Raw genomic sequence first — 23,520 nt, 5'->3', positions numbered from 1 at the left:
TAGTTCAGCCTTTGAGATGGGAGTTATTATGCCAGATTTACAGATTAGGAAACTGACATCTAGAAAGGTTAAGTAACTGCATACACCACATACCTCTTTTTTTTGTGTTTGTTTGTTTGTTTTGAGACAGGGTCTTGCTTGTTGCCTGGGCTAGAGTGCCGTGCATCAGCCTAGCTCACAGCAAACTCAAACTCCTGGGCTCAAGCGATTCTCCTGCCTCAGCCTCCCGAGTAGCTGGGACTACAGGTGTCTGCCCCCACACCCGGCTAATTTTCTCTATTTTTAGTTGTCCAGCTAATTTCTATTTTTAGTAGAGACGGGATCTCACTCTTGCTGAGGCTGGTCTCGAACTCTTGACCTCAAGCGAGCCTCCACCTTGGCCTCCCAGAGTGCTAAGATTACAGGTGTGAGCCACTACGCCTGGCCCTGACCGCACACCTCTTAAATGTCAAGACTAAACATCAAGCCAGGCCTCCCTCTGAAGCTAGTACTCTTTCTACTGTTCACAGTCTGAGAAATATTTGTAAGAAAAAAAGTCACTTTTCTTTGATGTTGAACCGAAACTCTTAAATTTGAGCTCTGGTAGAAGTCTGAGAGTTAGCAAAGATATGTAATAAAGAGAATTCAGGTTGCTGATGGGAGTGTAGCTTGGTATAGTCACATTATTAAAAAGTTTGAATTTGTATTCTAAACTTAAATATGTTACTAACAACCCAAAAATTCTACTCCTGAAATATCCTTTGCAAATTTACACGTGTGTGCTGGGAGGTATGTGCAACAGTGCTCATAACACTATTGTTTAAAATAGTAAAAAAAAAAGTAATAATTCACATATCCACCCACAAGAAAATGAATAAATAACTTATGGAGTATAATAAGTCTTTACTTAATGTCATCAATAGGTTCTTGAAAACTGTGGCTTTCAGTGAAATAACATACAATGAAACCAATTTTTGTCCCTATCAGTGTTATACAGAAACAATGTTGAAGGAAACGATGTTATCCAAGGACTTGCTTTAGGTCATTTTACTTACAGTCACAGCTTCCAAGAACCTATGGACAACGTTAAGTGAGGATGACTTACTGTACTGTAGAGCAGTGAAAATGAACAAGCAGTGTAGTTTCTTTTTATCAACAAGGAAAAATCTGCCCCGGTGTGGTGTCTCACGCCTATAAACCTGGCACTCTGGAAGGCCGACACAGGTGGATCATTTGAGCTCAGGAGTTTGAGACCAGCCAGCACTCATTAGAGCAAGACCCCCATCTCTACTAAAAAAATAGAAAGAAATTAGCTGGACAACTAAAAATCTACAGAAAAAAATAAAAGCTGGGTGTGGTGGCACATGCCTCTAGTCCCAGCTACTTGGAAGGCTGAGGCAGGAGGATTGCTTGAGCCCGGGAGTTTGAGGTGGCTGTGAGTTAGGCTGATGCCATGGCACTCTAGCCCAGGCGGAGTGCTCAAAAAAAACAAGGAAAAAATCTTAGAAACATAATGTTAAGTGACAAAAAGCAAGTTGTAAAAGTATATACAATTAGCATCTTTTTAAAAATAAAAACAAAAGATAGACAATACTAAGTTATATAGTATTTAGGGATACATAGTGTAATTTAACTGCAAAATTCAATCCTGTAGTCACATGTGGGGCAGGAGGGGACAAGAAATACTAGGAGCAGGAGAGAGCATCAGTAGGGTGGCTAAGGCAAGGGATGGGTTCCTGGGTGTCTGTTTCATTATTAGGCTTCATAACTACATGTACACACACACACACACACACAGAGTCATGTACTATGTAACCACATACCAGTCGACAGTGGGCCACATATAGACAGTCCCATGAGATTATAATGGTTATAGTGGAGCTGAAAATTCCTTTTGCCTATTGACATCATAGCTGTTGAATGTCCCAGCACCATGCATTACCTTTTCTGCGTTTAAATATGTTTAGATACACAAATACCTCCTATTGTGTTACAGTTGCCTACAGTATTCAGTACAGTAACATGCTGTACAGGTTTGTAGCCTGGGAGCAGTAGGCAGGTGTGTAGTAGGCTCCACCAGCTAGGTGTGTGTAAGTGCACTCTGATTTCACAAAAGGATGAAATTGCCTAACGATGCATTTCTCAGAACATACCCTTATTGTTAAGTGAGCTTTACTTTCTTTATATAACATTCTTTTGCTGGTGTCAGATATTTCATAATTAAAAAAAAAATCAAGCTTGGTAACTGGAAGGGAAATTGGAGCCTTTGATGGTTTTAGAGAAATTGTGAATGGGCAACAATATAGATGGGTTGTTGTGACTCTGGACATGAAGCTCATTCTTTCAGGACACTGGAGTGAGCACAGCAGTCAGATGTCAGAATGAAGAGAACCTCCGAGCAGGGAGAGGATGGACAGACCTGGATTTATCACCTTCTCCGCAGTTTCCTCTTCTCTAAAATGGGAGTTGTAATATAGTCATGCAGCTTCACGACTGGGATATGTTCTGAGAAATGCATTGTTAGGTGATTTCATCACTGTGTGAACACCATAGAGCAGCGGTCCCCAACCTTTTCGGCACTAAGGACCAGTTTCATGGCAGACAATTTTTCCACAGACAGGGCTGAGAGAGGGGCAGAGCTCAGGCCGTGATGTGGTGATGCAAGCAGTGGGGGGTGGCTGTAAATACAGATGAAGTTTCACCTACCTCCCCGCACCTTACCTCCTGTGCGCCCCCCATCTGCTAAGTTTCATGGAAGACAATTTTTCCAGGAGGCAGGGGCAGTGGAGCTCTATGGCCCGTTCCCTAACAGGCCCCCACCGGTACTGGCCCGCAGCCCTGAGGTTAGAGACTGCAGCCGTGCATTTGTGCATTTACACAGACCTAGACGACAGAGCCTACCACACACCGGTTGCTGCCAGGCTAACGTGCATTGTGTGTTATTAAACTGAATGCTGTAGGCAGTTGTAGCACAATGGTAAGTATTTGTATTAACATATCTAAACATAGAAAGGGTACAGTGAAAATACGGTATTATGAGATTATAGGACTGCCGTCATATATGCAGTCTGTCCTTAACTAAAATATCATTACGTGTCACATGACTGTACTTGCCCCATGTGCTTGCCGTGAGGGTTAACTGGGCGAGTGGAGATGAAGTGCCGCATGCAGCACTTTGCTGCGGGTACGCAGTGAATGGTCCCCGTGGAACCCAAGCGTACGCTCAGCAGGGTGCACACCTGTGAGGCTGTGGGAGGGCCTCTGTGGGTACAGTGATGACAGTGTGGTTAATTACCAAAAAATCAAACACTGGAAAGGAGGAAAAATCAGTTCCTTAGGTTTAGCCAAAAAATTCTTATTGTAGTTAATACCAGAGTTGGAAACTGTATCACTTTAAATCACTCCCTATTTGGTTTTTTCTTTCTTTCTTTCTTCTAATTTTAGTACTGGGAAATTTGGTGCTTGTTTTATACCAGGACTCTGTAAGCAAAGCGATCTAACCTTGTATGCGTCACGTCCTGGTCTCCGTCTATGGAAGGCTGATGTCCGTGGAACTGTTCAAGCCACATTTATCTTAAAAGATGTTTTTGCCGGAGGAATCAAACCATTTGAACTGTACCCACGTTTGGAACCCTCAGACAGAGGAGGTTGCAGCTTGCCTGAGAAGCACCTGGGGCTGGTTTCCTGTTTCTTTCAAGAAGGCTGGGTATTGAGTTGGAATGAATATAGTATCTACCTCCTGGACACCGTCAACCAGGTAATTGAAGGGATCACACCACAGGTTCATCTACAGGCTGTCGTGCCTCGGGGCTCTCAGAAAGACAAAAGGGGCAATTTTGATTCTCAGGCTTTACTTTTTCCTTTGGGCCAGTCTAGGAAGTCAAATGAAGATTTGATAATTTTTGTAGATTTGAAAAAGTAATTTGGTTTTGTCATTCACAGTCCTATCCCCTGCCAAGAAATTATGTGTTCTTTAGAATCTATCTGGGTCATGTTTTTTTCTGACTATTAGGTAATCCTACCTTTATGGAGATGTATCATTTTGCCTTTTTGTTTCATTTTTACTTGGTAACATATCTTGGGCAAGTTAAGCATCATTAAGGAGGCAATAATTTCTGCTTAAATCAGTATGATAGCAGATTACCATTAGAGAAGGATTTAGGAACTTTATTTATTTATTTTTAAGAGTCTCGTTATGTTGCCCAGGCTGGACTTGAACTCATGGACCCAAGTAATCCTCCCACCTCAGCCTCCCAAGCAGCTGGGACTACAGGTGCCCACCACTGCACCTAGCTCAGATTTAGGGACTTTATACAAAGCTGTTCAATTTCAGTTTCTCCTTGTCTTAAGAGTAAAGCTTTTGCTCTTTTAAAAATAATCTCCCTGCCTCACCTTCCCCACTCCTCACTGCCAGACTCCGGACCAGCCCTGTTCTGCTCATGTTCCTCTCTTGAACTCAGCAGTCTTCTTTTAGAAGACAGCCTGACTATAGAAAGTAAAGGGTTTTCTTATTTGGTGTGTGTCAACAGAAAAGAAATTTATATGCATTTTGTTTAAGGCTGCTTAATTATTATTATCGGCCATGCCTAGTAATACTGGTTTGGTAGAAAGAAAAATGACCCCACACAGCAGAAACAGACTAGACTCTTCTAGCCTAGTTCTGCCTTTAACTGGGACTCTGTGATATGCCTGCACTTGGTTTTCTTATCTATAAAGTAGGCTGAGAGTAGGGGAGAGTATTAAATTAGGGTATCACCAAGTGCTTTTTAGCCCTGAGTTTATTTCTTTTATAAGGGGTATTTTGAAAGACATTTTGTACTCTGTCCCCAGTACAGAGAACTTTTCTTCTTTCCCTGGGTACTTTTTGAACTTGCATGTGCTTATTAATTAGTGGTGTCAAGATACTTTGTAATTGCACATCAGTTCTTTCATCTGAACATTTACTTGATGCTTCACCCAGTAGGTGTAATTAACTTCATTTTATAGGCAAAGAAGTGGAGACAGAGGGACTGTCCAAGACCAGATATTGCCAACCACCATGAGAGTCTGGACTGCCCTCAACAGTGTGATTGGCAGCTTTTAGAAACTAATCTCATGTTTCCATCTGTTCATCAGGGTTTTTTAAAAATTAGCGATAAATTTAGATACTCTTTATCATCTTTATTGAACTAGTCTCTTATTTGCACTATTGACTGAAAAGCAAGAACTGTCTCTAAGTCAGTGTGGGCTCAGGTGTCCTGTGTTTTGTTACCATTTGCTTTCATATGAGGCTGGGGGATCCTCTCTCCCTTTATTATTCATTCAAAAACAACGAGTGGCAGCGCATACCCATCTCTCCCCCTGGAGCACATATAGCAGGGGAATCTAGATGTGTCCCCACGTTATTCTAGCCTGGGAGTGACGTGCCCAGTGGAGGTTTGGATAGAGTGCTGCGAGCTGCCGGGGAGCCCTGGGCATTGCCTCGAGGGCGAGTTTGTCAGGGACTTACTTCTCGAGAAGCCAGCGCCTGGGTCTGACTGGACCTCCCCAGTGAACAGGTGCAGGAAAGGAATGCAGGCAGAGACAAAAGCTCATGCCAGACACATGCGCATGGAGGACAGGACTGGGTTTGGCCTGTGTACGTGAAGCAGGCACGAGGGCAGTGGTGACAGGGGGACTGCAGACGGCCGAGGTCCCACCCTGCCAAGGGGGACTCTCAGACCCCTACTTACCTGTCAGATATTATCTAATGTTGGACTGATTTACTCCAAGAAGTTTCTAAAAGTTGCTATAACAAAGTACAATTATCATTTGACTTATTTGGATTCTTACGCATCTTTTTTATGCTTTGAACTGTAACTATTATCTGATTTTCTGATTTTATTTTTTGACAGGCCACAATTGCTGGTTTAGAAGGAGCAGGTGATATTGTGTCTGTTTCCTGCACAGAAAATGAAATATTTTTCTTAAAGGGAGATAGGAACATTATAAGAATTTCGAGCAGGCCTGAAGGATTGACATCAATAGGTTTGTATTCATTATGTGTGTGATGAGAATATTGCACTCCATTGTATGTAAGTGCAGGTTTTAATTTGTAAAACTTACCATTATTTTGCTAAACTATTGCAACTTTATTTAAACAAGGAGGATTTGGAGGGTTTCTTGTGATTCTAACAAAAATGTTTATAATACATTTCTTGAAAATTACTGACTTTAAGGCTTTCATCAGACAGAGCCTCGCATTTGGCGGAGTTGCTTTAGTGGGTATGGAAAATGTGGAGGCTGGGAATCAGGAAGGAGAATTCAGAAACTGCTTTACTGATTCTAATCCTGTGTTTGGGACTAATACTCCAAAAGACATAGATTTGCATAAGATTTTAGAAGATTTAAATCTGTCATCTAGAATGCACTTTTTACCCTTAACACAGTTCTTGTAGGATCTTTTTCTCTGTGGTTTTTTTTTTTTTTTTTTTTGAGAGATGTGGTCTAGCTGGGCAACACAGCCAGACCCTGTCTTTAAAATAAAAATGGAGCATGCCTGTGGTCTCAGCTACTCGGGAGGCTAAGGCAAGAAGATTGTTTGAGCCCAGGAGTTCAAGGCTGTAGTGGGATATGATTGTGCCACCGTACTCCAGCCTCGGTGACAGAGTGAGATCCCATCTTTTAAAAAGAGAGAAATGAAGTCTGGCTGTGTTGCCCAGGCTGGTCTCGAACTCCTGGGCTCACGCCATCCTCCCACCTCAGCCTCCTGAGTATCTGGGACTACAGGTGCAAGCCACTGTACCCAATGAGATTCTCTATGCTTTTGACTTTTTCTTTTTGGAATTTGTAGCTCAGACTTTAATGAGCAAAGTGTCTTTGTAGGTATTCCTGTGTGCACATCCACGGTACTTTATGTATCACTGAACTTGCTCCTGGTGGTGGTGACAACAGCTGTGCAGGCCTCCACCCTTCTCCTTATTGCTGCCATTTATCTCACGTTACAGAGGGCAAGTTGGGAAGAATATTCCAAAATCATAATTTTTGTGCTCTGACTCTTGAATTTAGGAGCGGGGACCCCTAAGGCAATGTGATCAGGAGGCAGTGTGGCTTACAGAAAGAGGAGTGGAGTGGAGCCCTGACACTAAGCCCTCGGCCACTGCTGTTCAGCAGAGCCTCTGCCGTGATGACAGTGCTCTCTGCGTCTGCACCATCTCGTAGCTGGTCACCGTCCACATGTGGCCTGAGAACGTGCGGTGTGGCACTACTGAGGAACTGATTTTTAAATTGTCTTTAATTTCAATTAATGTGAATTTAAATAGCTATGTGCGGTTAGTGGCTGCCTAATTGGACAGCATAGCTATAGATGGCTGCTAACTTGTGTCATCTTCAACAAGTCACTTCAGAGCAGAGTCCAGCGCCCCCAGTCCCTGGTGCACACTCTGGTAGCCCACAGTCTGTTCCTCATGAATGACCCCCCTAGAATGTGGGCACACAAGAGCAGGAGTTCCTATGTCTTATTGACTGCCATATCGCAGCACCTGGAACTGTGTCTAGCATACAGTGGATATTCAGTGATGAAAGGACGGCTGAATGGAGCAAAGTGGGCTGCAGTCTAGTGCTGAGGGTACTGTAGCTGGAACTGTGCTGGCTGTAGTGACCTCATGGTGTTATTTGAGAGACGGATGAGTCCACTGCAGTGGGAAACTCACCGGCTCTGTGTCTTGGGGACAGAGTGCAGGAACTCATGTTCCACAGCCTGATCCTTGCTCCACTCTGCTTGCATAAGTGCTGACTTCGTTAATGCACTTTTCTGTCTTGAGTTTGTTCTAGTGGAAAATTATCTTTCCCTCCTTGAATTTCAAGAAATTTAGTTATAGAAACACATCTATTTTTCAAATAGTCTTAAGTATGGAGTATAACTAAATCTGTTTTTTATACACAGGCATCTCTCTTTTATAAAGAATTTGTAAATTAAAGTGAGAAATGATGTATTCTTAGTGGTATTCCGTTACTATTGAGTTATTTACATGAGACAAATATGGCAAATTCTTTTATGGACTTTGATATATGAGTTTCCTGGAGAACAAAACTATTTATTTGAATCTTTTGTGCAGTTCTTTTAGTTTTGCAGATTTCTGTGAGTTAGAATCATTCAGCTCTTTAGCGGACTGGAGCCTCAGTTCCCTCTCTGACAGCGGGTATTTAGGGCTAGTAAACCTGAATAAGTACACAGTGACTTTCTCTTGGATGACCAGTGGTAAAACTGAATTCTTCTTTCTCAGTGAGAGATGGCCTGGAGATGTCAGGATGTTCAGATCAAATCCACATGCAGTGTGTGGAGAAGCCACCAGGGGCCACAGTTTCTGAGACCAGGCTCAGAGGCTCTTCCATGACCAGTTCCGTGCCCAGCGAGCCAAGGAGCAGGAGCAGCTCGCTCAACTCCACCGACAGCAGCTCCGGGCTCCTGCTCTCCGGGCCCCAGGCAGCCCCTGAGTCAGGCAAGGGCAGCCAGCCCTCCTCACAGAGATTCAGCATCATTAGCTCTGAAGACTTTGATCAGGAGCTTGTTGTGAAACCTATCAAAGTGAAAAAGAAGAAGAAAAAGAAGACAGGTACGCTCTGTAGCTAAGCACATGCTGACTGGCGTGGCTCACTTGGGGGCAGTCTTACCAAGTTCTTTGGGAATGGTGCGTATCTGATGCTGTTTCTCGCTGAATTAGTGCTGGCCCATTGGTTAGAAAGCAGAGAAGGTCTTCAGAAAACAAATTCTTTCCTCAAAGGAGTTGGGGAATGCTGAGAAATATTTCACACATTAACAGAAAACATACACACACACACATCTCTGCAAGGTCTGAGTGGTAACAGACCATCCTCCTGTGTACTCACCACACCTGCAAGTGCATCCTCCTGTGTACTCACCACACCTGCAAGTGCATCCTCCTGTGTACTCACCACACCTCCAAGTGCATCCTCCTGTGTACTCACCACACCTCCAAATGCATCCTCCTGTGTACTCACCACACCTGCAAGTGCATCCTCCTGTGTACTCACCACACCTGCAAGTGCATCCTCCTGTGTACTCACCACACCTCCAAGTGCATCCTCCTGTGTACTCACCACACCTCCAAATGCATCCTCCTGTGTACTCACCACACCTCCAAGTGCATCCTCCTGTGTACTCACCACACCTCCAAGTGCATCCTCCTGTGTACTCACCACACCTCCAAGTGCATCCTCCTGTGTACTCACCACACCTCCAAGTGCATCCTCCTGTGTACTCACCACACCTCCAAGTGCATCCTCCTGTGTACTCACCACACCTCCAAGTGCATCCTCCTGTGTACTCACCACACCTCCAAGTGCATCCTCTTGTGTACTCACCACACCTCCAAGTGCATCCTCCTGTGTACTCACCACACCTCCAAGTGCATCTTCCTGTGTACTCACCACACCTCCAAGTGCATCCTCTTGTGTACTCAACACACCTCCAAGTGCATCCTCCTGTGTACTCACCACACCACTTAAGGGGCCTGGGTTTTTTATTTCTCCATATTTAAATTTAAATGTTGGTTTATCTATGCATACCATTTATTGAACATGGGTGTAAAGTCATGGAAATAGGAAGACAGTAGAGCTGGTATATAGATGAGATCTTTTAAATTTAGTGTTGGATATGTTACCAAATATGGGATTTAATTTTGAAAAATTTTTAACTTTTTATTTGTTGGTGTCTATTAAGCCTCTCTAGCTAAAAATCACTGCAATATTGAAGGATAGTTTTATCAGATCCCTAAGCATTTTGATAATTTTAAAGAATTGGTCTGTAATCCAGTTGAACATCTCACTTTGTTCCCTTGTTTTTCTTGCTTTTTCTTTTCTTTTTTCTTTTTTTTTTTTTTTTGACAGAATCTGGCTCTTTTGTCCGGGCTAGAGTGCCATGGCGTCAGCCTAGCTCACAGCAACCTCAAACTCCTGGGCTCAAGCAATCCTGCTGCCTCAGCCTCCCAAGTAACTGGGACTACAGGCATGTGCCACCATGCCAGGCTAATTTTTTCTATATAGTTTTAGTTGACCAATTAATGTCTTTCTATTTATAGTAGAGACAGGGTCTCGCTCTTGCTCAGGCTGGTTTCGAACTCCTGACCTTGAGCGATCTGCCCACCTCAGCCTCCCAGAGTGCTAGGATTACAGGTGTGAGCCACTGCGCCCGGCCTCCATTGTTTTTCTTAGTTAACATTTCTTGAGTGAAGTGTCAGAGCCCATTCCTGTGTACGATATTTGGATACATGTAAACTATCTCTGTTTTGGAATAATTTTGTACTTAAGAGGTTTATTCTTCACCCACAGAATATCCTTCATTTAAAATATTTTTTAAATTTGTTTTTAAATTAATTTCTTACTGTTTATGTAGAGTCATACCTTATTTTGAATGTTCTTATTTTAAATTAGAAGGCGGAAGCAGGAGCACCTGTCACAGTTCCCTTGAATCAACTCCCTGCTCTGAGTTTCCTGGTGACAGTCCCCAGTCCTTGAACACAGACCTGCTATCCATGACCTCAAGCGTTCTGGGCAGTAGCGTTGACCAGTTGAGCACAGAGTCTCCTGACCAGGAAGGCAACCTCAATGGTGAAGTGAATGGTGTCTTGCAGGAAAATATTGACCCTGAAACATTTAGTGTGCTGGCTGTACCTGACTCTGTTCCTGACTTGCTGGATGAAGACGATGATGTTAGACTTGAAATTCCACACTGTAACCACACACGTGAGCTGGAGCTGCTCGGTGGAATGTTGAGTTTACCCTTGCTCCCTAGGGGAGACGTGGAAGGTGGTGATGTCACAGGACTGGAAGAGGAGCCTTGTCCTGCGGATGATGGACCAAATAGCAAACAGTTACCCTTCCAAGACCAGGACCACTCTGCCCAGGCACACGACAGGGAGGACATGGAGCCCAGTGACCCCCAAAGCACTTTTTCAGAAGCCCCCCTCCTAGACTCACTCATGGTGCCTTCCAGCCTCAGCTGGATGCCAGGTGCTGAGCAGTGGCTGCCTGGGACCAGAGGTGACAAAGGCAGTGCTGAGGAGCCTAGCCAAGACCAGGATGTCCTAACCAACGTGGGGGCCCCCGGCCACCTCAGCTCAAACCCCTGGCATACTGTCACTGACAGTGACACAGGTCAGAAAGAAACATCCACTTCTGAATGTGACTTGGGGAGAGTGGGAGGACAGTTGACTCCGATCTCTGCGCTGGCGGCCAGCACCCACGAGCCTTGGCATGAGCACCCCTCACGGGATCAGGTGTTGACATCCAGTGACGAGGAGGACATCTACGCCCACGGGCTTCCTTCTTCAGCCTCAGAGACGAGTGTGACAGAGCTCAGAGCTAGTTGCTCCACACAGGACCTGAGCCAGCCAGGTGCAGATGAAACGGGGCTGCTCAAGTCAGATCAGGTATGTGGGCTCAGGCAGCAGGAAACATATCTAAGGCTTCTTTCTTAATTAAGGAGAATCATAGGCAAGACTGATTATTTTCCTTCTTATGGAAAGAAATTATATTCTCACTGCAAAAGCTATAGGCCAAATGTTTTTTTGTGTGTTTGGTTTTTATTTTTAGAGTCAGGGTTTTGCTCTGTTGCCCAGGCTGGAGTGCAGTGGTGCAGTCATACCTCACTACAGCATTGAATTCCTGGGCTTGAGCAGTCCTCCACTTCAGCCTCCCAAGTAGCTAGGACGATAGGTGTGCACCACCACATCCAGCCGATTTTTAAAAAAATTTTTTGTGGAGACAGAGTCCACTACTCACTTTACCAACAAAAGCAGCATCTTGCTGTTTGTTCTGACCCTGTAAGTTCAGGCCAGTGTAGGTCCTTAGTGCTAATCATCTTAGGCAAGGGCTGAATTGGCCTGGGGCCATGTCAGAAAATCAGTGGCAGGGGACCGTCCACTGGTGGAGTGGAGAAACCACCGAGCAATTTGGAGGCGGATCCTTCCGCTTTCTCCTCAGATGGGCACCTCCGAGGAACCGTCAGCAAGAACAGGGCTATTTCCAGAGCTACTGTCTCTTCCATCTCCGAACTATAGCCCCACAGCTCTCTGAAAGCTGTGCAGGAGCCACCTTTGGGGTATCTGGTCTGCCTTGGGTCCACCCAGTCCGTATCACTAGGAGACAGTTATTGGCTGTTCCTGGACATTTTGTATTAAAGAAGAATATTTTCTAAGATTCTTACTTTCCTTAGCAAGTAGTTATTATTAGATGTATTTGGTTTCAAAACTGTGTATTTTGACATTTCCTATTAGTCGTCAATGTGAGACATGGCTTATGACTGCACTCACAGCCGATGTCTCTCCCCAGGTGGCCCGCTGGGTTCTCTCAGTACTGACAGCGTATGAAACTTGGTCAGCTCTCACCATGTGTCGGTGCCTTGCTAAGCACTTTAAAAGTTCAACTCATTTACTTCTCTAAAAACAACAACAACAACAAAAAACTATGAAACAAACCAAGTGTTATCCCCAGAGAGGAAATTGAGGCTCAGAACATTTCAATGGCTTGTGCAAGGTCACTTAGCAAGTGAGGGGCAGAGCAGGCCCAGACCCCCTCTCTCATACTGTGTGCTGTGGTGCCTCGAAAGTGAAACATGCTGCTTGCTTGTTTTGAGACAAAATGCCAGGAGGTTGGGCTTTTTATTCAGTCATCCTGCATTCATCTTTTCAACCCCGTGGTTCTTGAGTGCACTTGACTCTGTGTCAGGCTCTGTGTTTCTGTTGGGGATGCCACCCTGCAAATGGCCAGTTGTGGGTCCCATCTTGTGAGTCGTGGAGTCTCTCAGGGGAGCCAGATACATGTTCGGATCTCACAGTTTGTGAGACTCAGGCGAGGGTGCCGAGCACAGTGAAGCTGCTGACAGGCGTCAGCCAGGCAGACAGTGAGGTGGGGTGTTGGGATTCTAGGCCAGAAATTCAGAGAAGCCCTTACTTAAGGGGAAAGGGACCATGGCCCTTTGAGAATCCCCCCCACAAAAAACCTTCTTCCCCTCCTCACTCCCATCCAGAGAGCTAGAAAGCCAGGAAATTTTGTGGGACTGTTTTAGAGGGTGGGGGATAAAGCTTGCCATGGTGAGCAGGGCTGGATCCAGAAGGCTTGGACACCCTTCTCTTTGAAGTGGTTAACTTCCCTATGTGTATTTGTGCAAATACATTGATTTCCTTTGCATTTTTAGAAAAGTATTAAAGTACAAAGACTTTATTTAGCTTTGATTTTTTAAACAAATCCTAGCAACGAAACCTTAGTCTACAAAATTCAGACAGTGTCTCAGCCAAACCTCCAGCAGCCTTTCCCACACTCCGTGCCATGCGCTGATTGGAACAGTGCTCAAAAAATACAGTGAAAAAAGATAGTGGTAGTGCTGCTTCCCCAATGAGTCGATAATGATCAGACCACAGAGAATTGATTTGCATGCAGATATTGAAGAGCACATCTCTGTGTGTTGAGTGAGGTATACTCACAGAATAAAACCAGATCCTGTGTAATGTGACACAGTGCTCCAAGTGATACCTTAGGAAGGGTGTTGTAATAGGACAGAGTGTTATCCAGGGATGGTGTGGGGTCTTTGCCAAGGCGACAACAGCTCCCATTTCAGAATGTTTCTACTAGAGGGGTGTCCAAAGATAGCATGGGCCGGTTCAGCATGGCTTCTGAAAGATTCTTTCAGCTGTATCATTTCATGATACTCTGGTCACTTCTGTTGTTGACAATGAATGTGGCTTGTCCACTGCCATAGAACTCACCGGGCTCTGTCCTTGTTAGTTTGCAGAAAGCTGGATGGGCTACTCGGGTCCCGGCTATGGCATACTCAGCTTGGCTGTCTCTGAGAAGTATATCTGGTGCCTGGACTACAAAGGTGGCCTGTTCTGCAGTGCACTGCCGTGCGCTGGGCTGCGCTGGCAGAAGTTTGAAGATGCCGTCCAGCAGGTGGCAGTCTCACCTTCAGGTTCGCCTCCCGGCTCCCTGGTTCCCTGCTCTAGGTGAAGACATCTTAGCACGTGACTTCCCTGCATCCTGCTTAGGTTTCCATGCTATGCATTCAGAAGACTTGGCTCTTGCTGGAGGTTTGAGGGGATTTTCTCCAAAGAACATGAATTGCTTCATTTGCCATCAATTCATGGTGTAAATGAGTATTCAGTTTGAGTTTTTGTTTTCTTTTCTTTTTTTTGAGACAGAGTCTCACTCTGTTGCCTGGGCTAGAGTGCCGTGGTGTCAGCCTAGCTCACAGCAACCTCAAACTCCTGGGCTCAAGCGATCCTTCTGCCTCAGCCTCCCGAGTAGCTGGGATTACAAGCACGCACCACCATGCCCGGCTAGTTTTTTCTATACATTTTTAGTTGTCCAGCTAATTTTTTTCTATCTTTTAGAGTAGGGACGGGGTCTCGCTCTTACTCAGACTGGTCTCAAACTCCTGACCTCGAGTGATCATCCAGCCTCGGCCTCCCAGAGTGCTAGGATTACAGGCGTGAGCCACCATGCTTGGCCAAGTTTTTGTTTTCTTTGTTAATTGCAGTGGTAACCGATGAACATACTTTTATAAACTATACAAAAAGTTTGAATTTTGAGGGATTTTTTTAGGGGTATTAGTATACTAACTCCTCATAAAAATAAAATGTGTTTCTGGGTTTCTCAGGGTTGCTTTATAGTAATAAATTAATGAAGATGTGCCCATGGATGTGTTGGATATATTCCAATTATTTGGCTTCCTTTTTAGAAATTCTTTTCTAATGAGCTGTCTGCTTTGAGTGAATAATCTATTCCCTGACTGTAAAAAGAAAGTCCACTCATTCTTTCATGCCATTTTTAGGCCATTTTTAGTTAATTGAAGCCAACATTTCCTGAATGAGGTTCTTCTAGGCTGAAAGACCTCCTTTATCTGCATGGAATCATTTGCTCATTTGTTTTCTTAATGTTGGCCACTTCTGTACCCATTCTGGTGGAGTTTTTAGTTTTTGTTATTTTGTTTTGTTTTTTGCCTTGAACCTGGCTTATTGTAAGGAGCTTGGAGTAGAAGTCAGACAAATCCAAGTCTGTGCCTTGGACCTGTCCTCTGTAACTTGACTGTGTTTTGGAACGAATTTTCCCTAACTCTCTCTGGTCTTTGTCACTATTTAAAATACTAGTTTGTTCAGAGTTGTTTTAATCCTTTGCACTCAGATGTCGAGTAGATAATGAGAAAAAAGCAGGCGAATGCAAAGGGTTAACTTGCTTTTTCTTAATGCTTGTTTGAAAAATATTTTTCCTTAGAGATTGGCTAAAATAACAACCCACTCAATTAGCTGATGTTATAAAATTTTGTGTTTTAATTATTTTCCCATTTCTGTCATGTACCTTCGGGTTCCTCTCCCTAGCCATTTAGAAATGGTGCTTCTTTCCTGATTATATTAATTACTTTGTATTTCCAAATCAATCTGTCCCTTGCTGTGCTACTTGGAACTCTCCATCTCCATGAGGTTAATGTGCGTAGCTGAGACATCCTTCGGGCCCATGGGCCAGGGCCCATGTCTTTGGTGGGCATCAGAGCCCTCGCGCTGGGGTGCCTCACGCATAGATGCCCAACAGATCCTCTAGTCCAGCCCAGCTGCACTCTGGGGGTTCCCTGGTGGTTCCTCGCCCTCTCCCCCAGCAGCCTGGCTACAGCCTCTGTCTACAGTGCCTTCCTGTCTTCCTCTCCTCCTTCCCTGCACTCCTTTCTGAGTGGAAACTGGCCCACCCGGCTCAAATGTATCCCTTCCGTGCATCTTTTCCATTTAGCTGTCCAGAAGTGCTCCCTCCCTTTGAGTCCCCAGAGAACTTTTCCAGCCTCTCCTAAGACACTAGTTGTGCCTCAGAATGTTCATTTGGGTGCTTCTCTCACCCCGCCTGGTGATGTCATCATTGCTTTTCTTCCCGAGTGAGAGTGCCCGTGGTGCCAGCTCCGTGTGCTGTGTCGCTGGTGTGTTCTCAGCTCTAGTCTGTGGAACAGCCCTGTAAGGTAGAGATGGGCCCCACTTCACAGAGGAGGAAAGTGAGGCTTGGAGACATTCAGTGACGTGATGCTCAAAAGTGGTGGCCTGGGGGTCAGATCTATTGGGGTGTCAGCAACAGGTTGTATCTTAGAAATATCTGTCCCCTACAGTGCACAGAATGAAGCTTTTCCTGCAGAAGATTCTAATATTTACTGGACAGTGAAGAGAATTTTTATTTCCACAGGAGCCCTTCTCTGGAAGATTGAACAGAAATCTAACCGAGCTTTTGCCTGTGGAAAGGTCACCATCAAGGGGAAGCGGCACTGGTATGAAGCCCTGCCCCAGGCGGTGTTTGTGGCCCTGAGTGATGACACAGCCTGGATCATCAGGACGAGCGGGGACCTATACCTGCAGACAGGTGAGAGGCTGTACTCACGGCCCCAGCCCTGGTGTCACTGCGTCTGCTGCACCCTGCTCTGCCAGGAACATACTTACAACAGTTGCAACTACTAAGAGACAAAAAATCAATTTAAATTAAAACACTGCTGGGAAGAGAGTATTTGCCATTTGGAATGTGTTAGCAGTTTCCTGCTACTGACACAAATTTAACCTGGGACAAATGTGGGGCAAGAATTAATAGGGTTATTCAGTGAGCTACAGAAACAGGATTTTATTCTCCTTTGGTTAACCATTGCATATCACTTACCCTGCAATATCAAATCTTAAGAGGAAAGAATACAGAGAAGTGACATTAGAGTCATTTCCTTCTTTAAGCTTAAGTGGCCACATTTTTTTCAACCGGGTCAAAGCCTAGCTCCTACACACTTATTTACATTGTGGGTCAGGAAAAAGCAAGAAGAAATAATTTTCTCTAAATAGCAGTTCAGCTTGTCCTAGGAAACTGCCCTTAGGGAAGCCTGTAGCTGCTGGAAGTGGCACAGTGGGACTTGTTTATTAAAAGTAAACTGTGATGAGAGTCAGTATTTATGTACCATCAGCAAAATGGAAAGTGGTTTTCCACAAGCAAAGTGATTTGTCAGTGCATAGATAGGATTGCGGGGCAGTTCTTTTTGATTGTCAAGAGGCCATGTTGGATTTATGCAGAGATCAATCTTCTAACCATTTAATGTTGCTGATTCTGAGAGAATGTTTTCATCTCTGTTATGAACTGTCGGCTGAGAATGATTCTGTTCATGAGATTGAAAGGTCTTGCACATCTGGCTCTCTCCCAAATGTGTGAGAACCTTCTGCCCTGATGGGCCAGGTGCTGGCCCAGGCCTCTCCAATCTAGCTCCTATTTTAGTGAGAATGACTCTGGTGAGGCACGTGCACATCTAGCTTCCAGGACATTTGGGTTTTGGTCATGGTGGGGAAAGGGTGCTTCTGGCCTAGGGGTGAGGAGTAGGTAATCTCTTAACCAGTGGTGTCGGAGGAATCACCAGGGCAGTGGTTTCAGGTGAGCCCCACTTAGTTTAGTGCAATGAAATAGAACCCAACGGCTGTGATACCATAGTGTGCTTTTGTCGTTAGTCAAGGAGCACTGAGACCTAATTACAGGCTAAGGAATGTGGAGTTTTTGGTAACAACTGCTCTGCCAGCTCCCCGAGGAGTGGCCTTCGAGCTTGTTTAGACATGCTTTACTGACAGGCCTCAAAAAGGCAAGGGGAAGAACCTTGGACAGAGAGTCGGGGACCCTGAGCTCTGGCCCTGCCACAGCCTTGCAGTGTGATGGACCTCAGACTTCATCTGGGAAGTTGAGGGTTATCATTTCAGCAGAGGAAGACTGCCCCAGGTCAGAGAAGACAGGAGAGCCACTGTGTTGGAGCTCTCTCTACAGGGATGGCTGGAGGCCTCAGATCCCTCAGGTCCAGCAGTGGCTGAGACCCCTCTGCTCTCTGAGGTTACGAGGGGCACCACCAAGGGCAGGAGGGTGGCTCGGGGGGCTGTGCTGCTCTGGCCCTGCAGCCTCTGGGCCTGGTGGCTGCTCTCCTACTCTTGGCTTTCATGTTCTTCTCTCAGAACTTCTTAAGCTACTCTGGGACAGCAGAGAATTCTGAATTGTTATGCCTTCAGCTTTCAGAGCATCCGGAACTACTTCAGATTGATGTTATATTTAGGCAGCATTTTACCATGTTATGTTGACTAAACTTAAGAAAAAACAATTACTATGAAAGAACATAAAATACCAAAAAGAGAAAAACAAGCCAACAACAGAATCAAAATGAGGAGCAAAGTCCTGATTGTGTGTCTTTGGGGGCTTCTTCCCACCTTCCTGGCAGGTCTCAGCGTGGATCGCCCCTGCGCCAGGGCCGTAAAGGTTGACTGTCCCTACCCGCTGTCCCAGATCACAGCCCGAAACAGCGTGGTGTGGGCGCTGACGGAGCAGAGGGCCCTCCTGTACCGGGAGGGCGTGAGCAGCTTCTGTCCAGAAGGGGAGCAGTGGAAGTGTGACATCGTCAGGTACCAGCCAGGGGACAGGGACTTCCACAGCATCTTGTTTGTTCCTGTCATTGCTCTTGTCAGCTTGACTCTCCATAAGGCATAGTGTGAGCCGCCTCCTGGGCAAAGCCAGTCCTCTGAAGGTCCCGTGGTAATAGTGTTCTCTCGAATTCAGAGCCGATTCCAGCAGCCTGATCTTGGAGACACTCTGTCTGCCTCTCACCGCCAGCCTGGGCATTGGGTCAGAGCTCAGTTTCAAAAAATGTTGCTGCCCTCCACGTGACCCAGAGCATCACAGAATCATGAGTCTCTCCTGACAGGCTCTATTCAGAACTGCCCACTGTCAGATAGTTTCTGTTTAGAGTCTATGATGGCTTAGGTCCAAATATTTTTCTTAATTTTCATCCTAGTCAATTGAAATTGATCTCTGAACTATTAATATATTAGGCTACTTTTTACCATTCAATATTTTAGTTACAGAACTGCCATCAAATGATTTTACTAGTGTGGAAGTATTAATAATCCTTAGAGAAACTAGATTAGGATAGTCTTGGTTTGAATTCAACAACCCAGTAGACTTTTAGTGACTACCTATTGGAGCCAGCATGATGCTGGGGGCTGGGTGTGCCGGGATGACTAGGACTCAGCCTTGCCCTCATTATTCCCCAGTCTAGCGGGGAGCCACACGCACAGAGAGGCACCAGGTAGATGGTGCTAAACGAGAGTGTGGAGCACGCAGCGCTTAGAGAGATGTAGACTCCACTGCAGAGGTCAGGAAGGCAGCATGCAGAATGGACCCTCAGGAGAGCCTTGAGGGTGCCGAGGACTTGCCCAGATGGAAGGACGGGAAGGGCATAACCAGCACAGAGGGTAGCATTTGCACAACCCAGCCTGGAATGTTGGGTTTTTTCTTAGGTTGTTTTCTTTTGAGAGAGTTCCCTACATTCTGGGTCATCAGTGTGTCTCTCAGAAGCTACCACAATTTAGACACTTTATATTGCACAATAATTTAACTCAAACTTTCTTTCTGGGCACTTGATGATCCGCTCCTTGGGGGGGTTTGCAGTTGCTCCCTCGGTGAAGGAGGAAGTAGAGAGATGGCACTCATAGGCCTGCCTGGGATTCCTTTTGTGCCTTCTCACTTTTTTCTTAGGTTGTTTTCTCTTGAGAGAGTTCCCTACATTCTGGGTCATCAGTGTGTCTTTCAGAAGCTACCACACATTTAGATACTTTATACTGCACAATAATTTAACTCAAACTTCCTTTCTGGGCACTTGATGATCCACTCCTTGTGAGTTGAGTTACATTTCTTCTCCCACGCCACACCCACCAGGAGACACTTAGTGCCACCAGTCTTAGACACGCTGGGCACACCACATGTGGCTGCTAACTCCCATGTTTTCTTCCTTGTTTTCAGTGAAAGGCAAGCGTTAGAGCCTGTCTGCATAACTCTTGGGGATCAGCAGACTCTCTGGGCCCTGGACATCCACGGAAACCTGTGGTTCAGAACTGGCATTGTTTCCAAGAAGCCCCAAGGAGATGACGACCATTGGTGGCAAGTAGGTGTTCAGCTCCGGGGCCACATACCAGTGGTCTCCCTAACTTGGGGGTGGGGGTCAGCTCCCCCTTTGCGTAACCTTCTCTTTTCCTTAAAGAGATTGAATTAAATCAATAGTATTCACTTTTACCATTTGATGGATTAGACTTCCCTATGTTTGGGTACAATAGAAACCCTAAAGACTTTTTATCATAGGAAATAATTTGCAAAGTTCTTTTTGCTTAAATAATACCGACTTTATTTATTTATTTTGATGTTTAGAAATGTATCATTATAACCTAAATAAATCTAGTGACATCCATTTAAAGGCGTAGGTAATAATGATATTTAATTCTGAACAAATGTGCTAAGAAAAGAAACTACACAATAGGTTTGAAAACCCAACCCACAATTAAAATTCAGCTGTCTCTGCGTGTTTGAAAGGCCTCTAAGTAAACGTTATTTCAGCGAAGAAAGGAGAACTTTCCCACATGCTCCTAGAAAAGGAAATGCTTTGAGAAATAAGAGGAGGGTATAATCAAGCTAACTTCATATGATTTGGTCTCAGCCAGAGTGGCCTCGAATGGATTTTTCTTGGGATCTCTACCTTCCCCCTCTTTGGTTCTGTTAGTGTAGCTCCCACAATCTCCCACTGTGGCAGATGAGAGTCAGCAGTTGTGAAATATGCAGTGTCTCTTGAGTATTATATCTTTGTTGGTTCAGGTTTTATTGTCACTTTGGACTTGCCTCGTTGAAGGTTTGTCTGGCATTGGCTATTCTTAGGTCTTTCAGATAAGAATGTGGAAAAATAAGTTGTATTTGCTTTTTAATGAATATGTATATTATATACATATGTCTCTAATTTGAAATACCAGGTAACATTTGATAAAGTTATATAAATGATTTTAAAATACCTTCTGTGTACTTACAACCATATATATACACATAAACATATATACCTATATGTATATGTGTGTACTAAATTCTGTTTTTAAGTAGCATGAAGAAAACTAGATATCATTTTATCATAATATTCAGAACATTACCTTTGGAGAAATTTAACAGAACTATCTTTCAGGGACTTGGAAGCAGATTTATTTTAAATACAGGAAGATTGATTTATTTGTAGTGCTTAAAGCCAGTGTTATGTTTGACTGCAAAATCTTTCTTTTCTTTCTTTCTCTTAATTTTCGTCCTGCTTATCTGCACATCTTGGATGCTAGGACTGAGTCTGTCACAGACTTTATGACTAGTTTGGCATAGTCACAGCTCACTCACTGTGAGCCGAGTGCTGTAGGTAGCTTGGAGCTCCTGAGCTATCTGTCACATGTGGCATGCTGCGAGTCTCCAAGAGGCCCTGCAGTGTGCCCAAGTCCCCAGAGTTCATTTCCCCAGCACTCAGCCTGGCTAGGACCCCCATGAGAGTGCAACATGGTGCTCTAGGCTCTGCAGTGAGGTCTGGGGGCCTGATGAGGTTAAAGCCATTGGCATAAACTCCAGTTAGGGCAGTGGCTCACGGTCAGTATGACTCCTTCCTCAGGAGTGGTCAGGGCAGGATTTGTACATGTGAGAAAGTCTGACTGGTATAGTACTTTCTTTTTTGTTTGTTTTTACTTATTATAACTTAGGTTCCCTATAGTAAGGGATGTCACTTTCACTCAACATTTCATCGTTTGTGACCTGGGAACACGGCCTGCATGGGCTGTCCTAGGATTATGGCATTTATGCTGGTGATGTTCTCCACAGTCAAATCCAATAGTGCAGAAATATGAGTGAAAGTCACACAGAATCAGATTTTTGAGTTGTCTTATAAGAACTCTCTTACCATCAGAGCTGCCCAACAAGAGAGAAGTTTACCTCAGAGGGAGGTGGCTGTCTGGAGAAATGTCTCTGGAGGTGTTTATGCAGATGCTTTTTAGGAACGTTATAAAGCAGTTGATGCATCTGAGCTACGGTTAGATTCTAGATGCCCAGGATGGTCCTATTTTTATGCTGTTGGCCTGGCATAATTATTAGTAGTCCCAGTTCAGATCATAAATTAGTTCATCCCCCTACTTACTGTACCTTTTAAAGCTCATATTATGATTCTAAGTATTATACACTGTTGTCCATTAGAAATGCCTGAATTTAAAAGCAGAATTATTCCTATTCTGATTAGAATAAAAGGCTTCTTTGCAGGGGCATCAGGGGGTGATATTTAATCACAAAAATAATACATGCTTTTGTAACAGGTCCATATGAGTATAAATATAAAAGTATGTAAAGTAAAATGTTAAAGTTTTCTTCCATTCTTTTAAATCCAGCCCTCAGAAGGAATTATAGTTTGCAATTTGGTGGTATCCTGCTACACTTTTTTTGGTCTTTTTGTAAACGCACCTGTGCACATTTGTGTTTGGGTGTTTGGTCATCTTGTCCCTAGAAATCCAGAAGTATGGGGGTAAGCCAGAACCCGCCCTCGAAGGCAGAGAGTAGGCACTTGTGACTGCACTGACAGCAGGGTTTTTGTTCGTCTGCTCCTTCCAGGTGAGCATCACGGACTATGTGGTGTTCGACCAGTGCAGCTTATTCCAGACGATAATCCACGCCACACACTCAGTGGCCACAGCAGCTCAAGCGCCTGTAGAAAAGGTAGCAGATAAACTGCGTATGGCATTTTGGTCTCAGCAGCTTCAGTGCCAGCCGAGCCTTCTAGGAGTCAATAACAGCGGTGTCTGGATCTCTTCGGGCAAGAATGAATTTCATGTCGCTAAAGGAAGTCTCCTAGGTGGGTGAATTGCTTTAATTTTCACATTGGCTTAATAGGCAGCTTCACTTTAAAGCCAACATTTAAAGAAAACCTTTACGATAACTTGAAAAGATAATTTAGTGCCCGTGGTGTGAAGTGTCTGTAATGGAGGTGCTCTTATGCTTTATGATTAGTTTTTCCCTTTTTTTAAAATCTATCATTCCTAAAACTTGGATCCCATTGTCTAGGTAGTGTGTTTTCCCTGGAAACCTATTATAAGAAAAGCAAATGGAGCTCATTTTTATGTTAATAATTTCACATTTTAAATGGAAAAATTCAGCGAAACCTAAAGAGTCTAATGAGAGAGAATAGTCCATTTCCCAGAGGGAAAATTGTTGCCACTGTTAAAAATACAAGGCTTTGGCCAGGTCTGTGAATGTCAGTGTGAATCCACGTGTCCTGGGGGTTCCTTTCTGGGAGTGAACCCCCCTGCTTTGTGAATTGTCTCCAGTCTCTCCCATCCCTGGGCAAGATGTGTCTCTGCATGGTCAGGGAGGAAGGAATGGCAGGCTGCATGGGCTCATATTGCTTAATCAAAAGACACTCTAGAATTAGGAGCAAGAGGGCTTGAAGGCCAGCTATAGTCTAGAACTAAAGCTCTGAAGTGTTTTTATTTTTTTCTTTCTTCAACATACCCTTCCTATTTCTTCTTTCCAGGCACTTACTGGAACAATGTTGTTCCCCGTGGGACAGCTTCTGCTACAAAATGGGCCTTCGTCCTGGCTTCTGCTGCTCCCACAAAGGAAGGTTGGTCGGTCTTACCGTGGTTGAGAAATCTTGTGCATGGGTTGGCAGTTGAAAAAGTTCAAACCCCGGCTGGGTGTGGTTGTTCA

General features: G+C 44.6%; 1 protein-coding gene across 2 annotated transcripts in view; it reads left to right on the top strand.

Annotated features, from left to right (window-relative positions):
- TECPR2 (tectonin beta-propeller repeat containing 2) overlaps nt 1-23,520 on the top strand; it is a 99,757-nt gene that overhangs the window by 40,547 nt on the left and 35,690 nt on the right. For both annotated transcript variants that reach the window (XM_012746356.3, XM_012746355.3), the window contains exons 6-15: nt 3,424-3,736; nt 5,853-5,985; nt 8,223-8,552; nt 10,390-11,387; nt 13,741-13,924; nt 16,171-16,344; nt 18,206-18,386; nt 19,783-19,924; nt 22,426-22,666; nt 23,345-23,434. In XM_012746356.3, coding sequence (XP_012601810.2) covers nt 3,424-3,736; nt 5,853-5,985; nt 8,223-8,552; nt 10,390-11,387; nt 13,741-13,924; nt 16,171-16,344; nt 18,206-18,386; nt 19,783-19,924; nt 22,426-22,666; nt 23,345-23,434 — 2,786 coding nt within the window. The remainder of the gene's footprint in view (nt 1-3,423; nt 3,737-5,852; nt 5,986-8,222; nt 8,553-10,389; nt 11,388-13,740; nt 13,925-16,170; nt 16,345-18,205; nt 18,387-19,782; nt 19,925-22,425; nt 22,667-23,344; nt 23,435-23,520) is intronic.

This window comes from Microcebus murinus, chromosome 6 (genome assembly GCF_040939455.1).
Source record: "Microcebus murinus isolate Inina chromosome 6, M.murinus_Inina_mat1.0, whole genome shotgun sequence".
Taxonomy (NCBI): Eukaryota; Metazoa; Chordata; class Mammalia; order Primates; family Cheirogaleidae; genus Microcebus; species Microcebus murinus.
The sequence above is the reverse complement of the archived record's forward strand: the minus strand, read 5'-3'. Positions and strand labels throughout refer to the sequence as shown.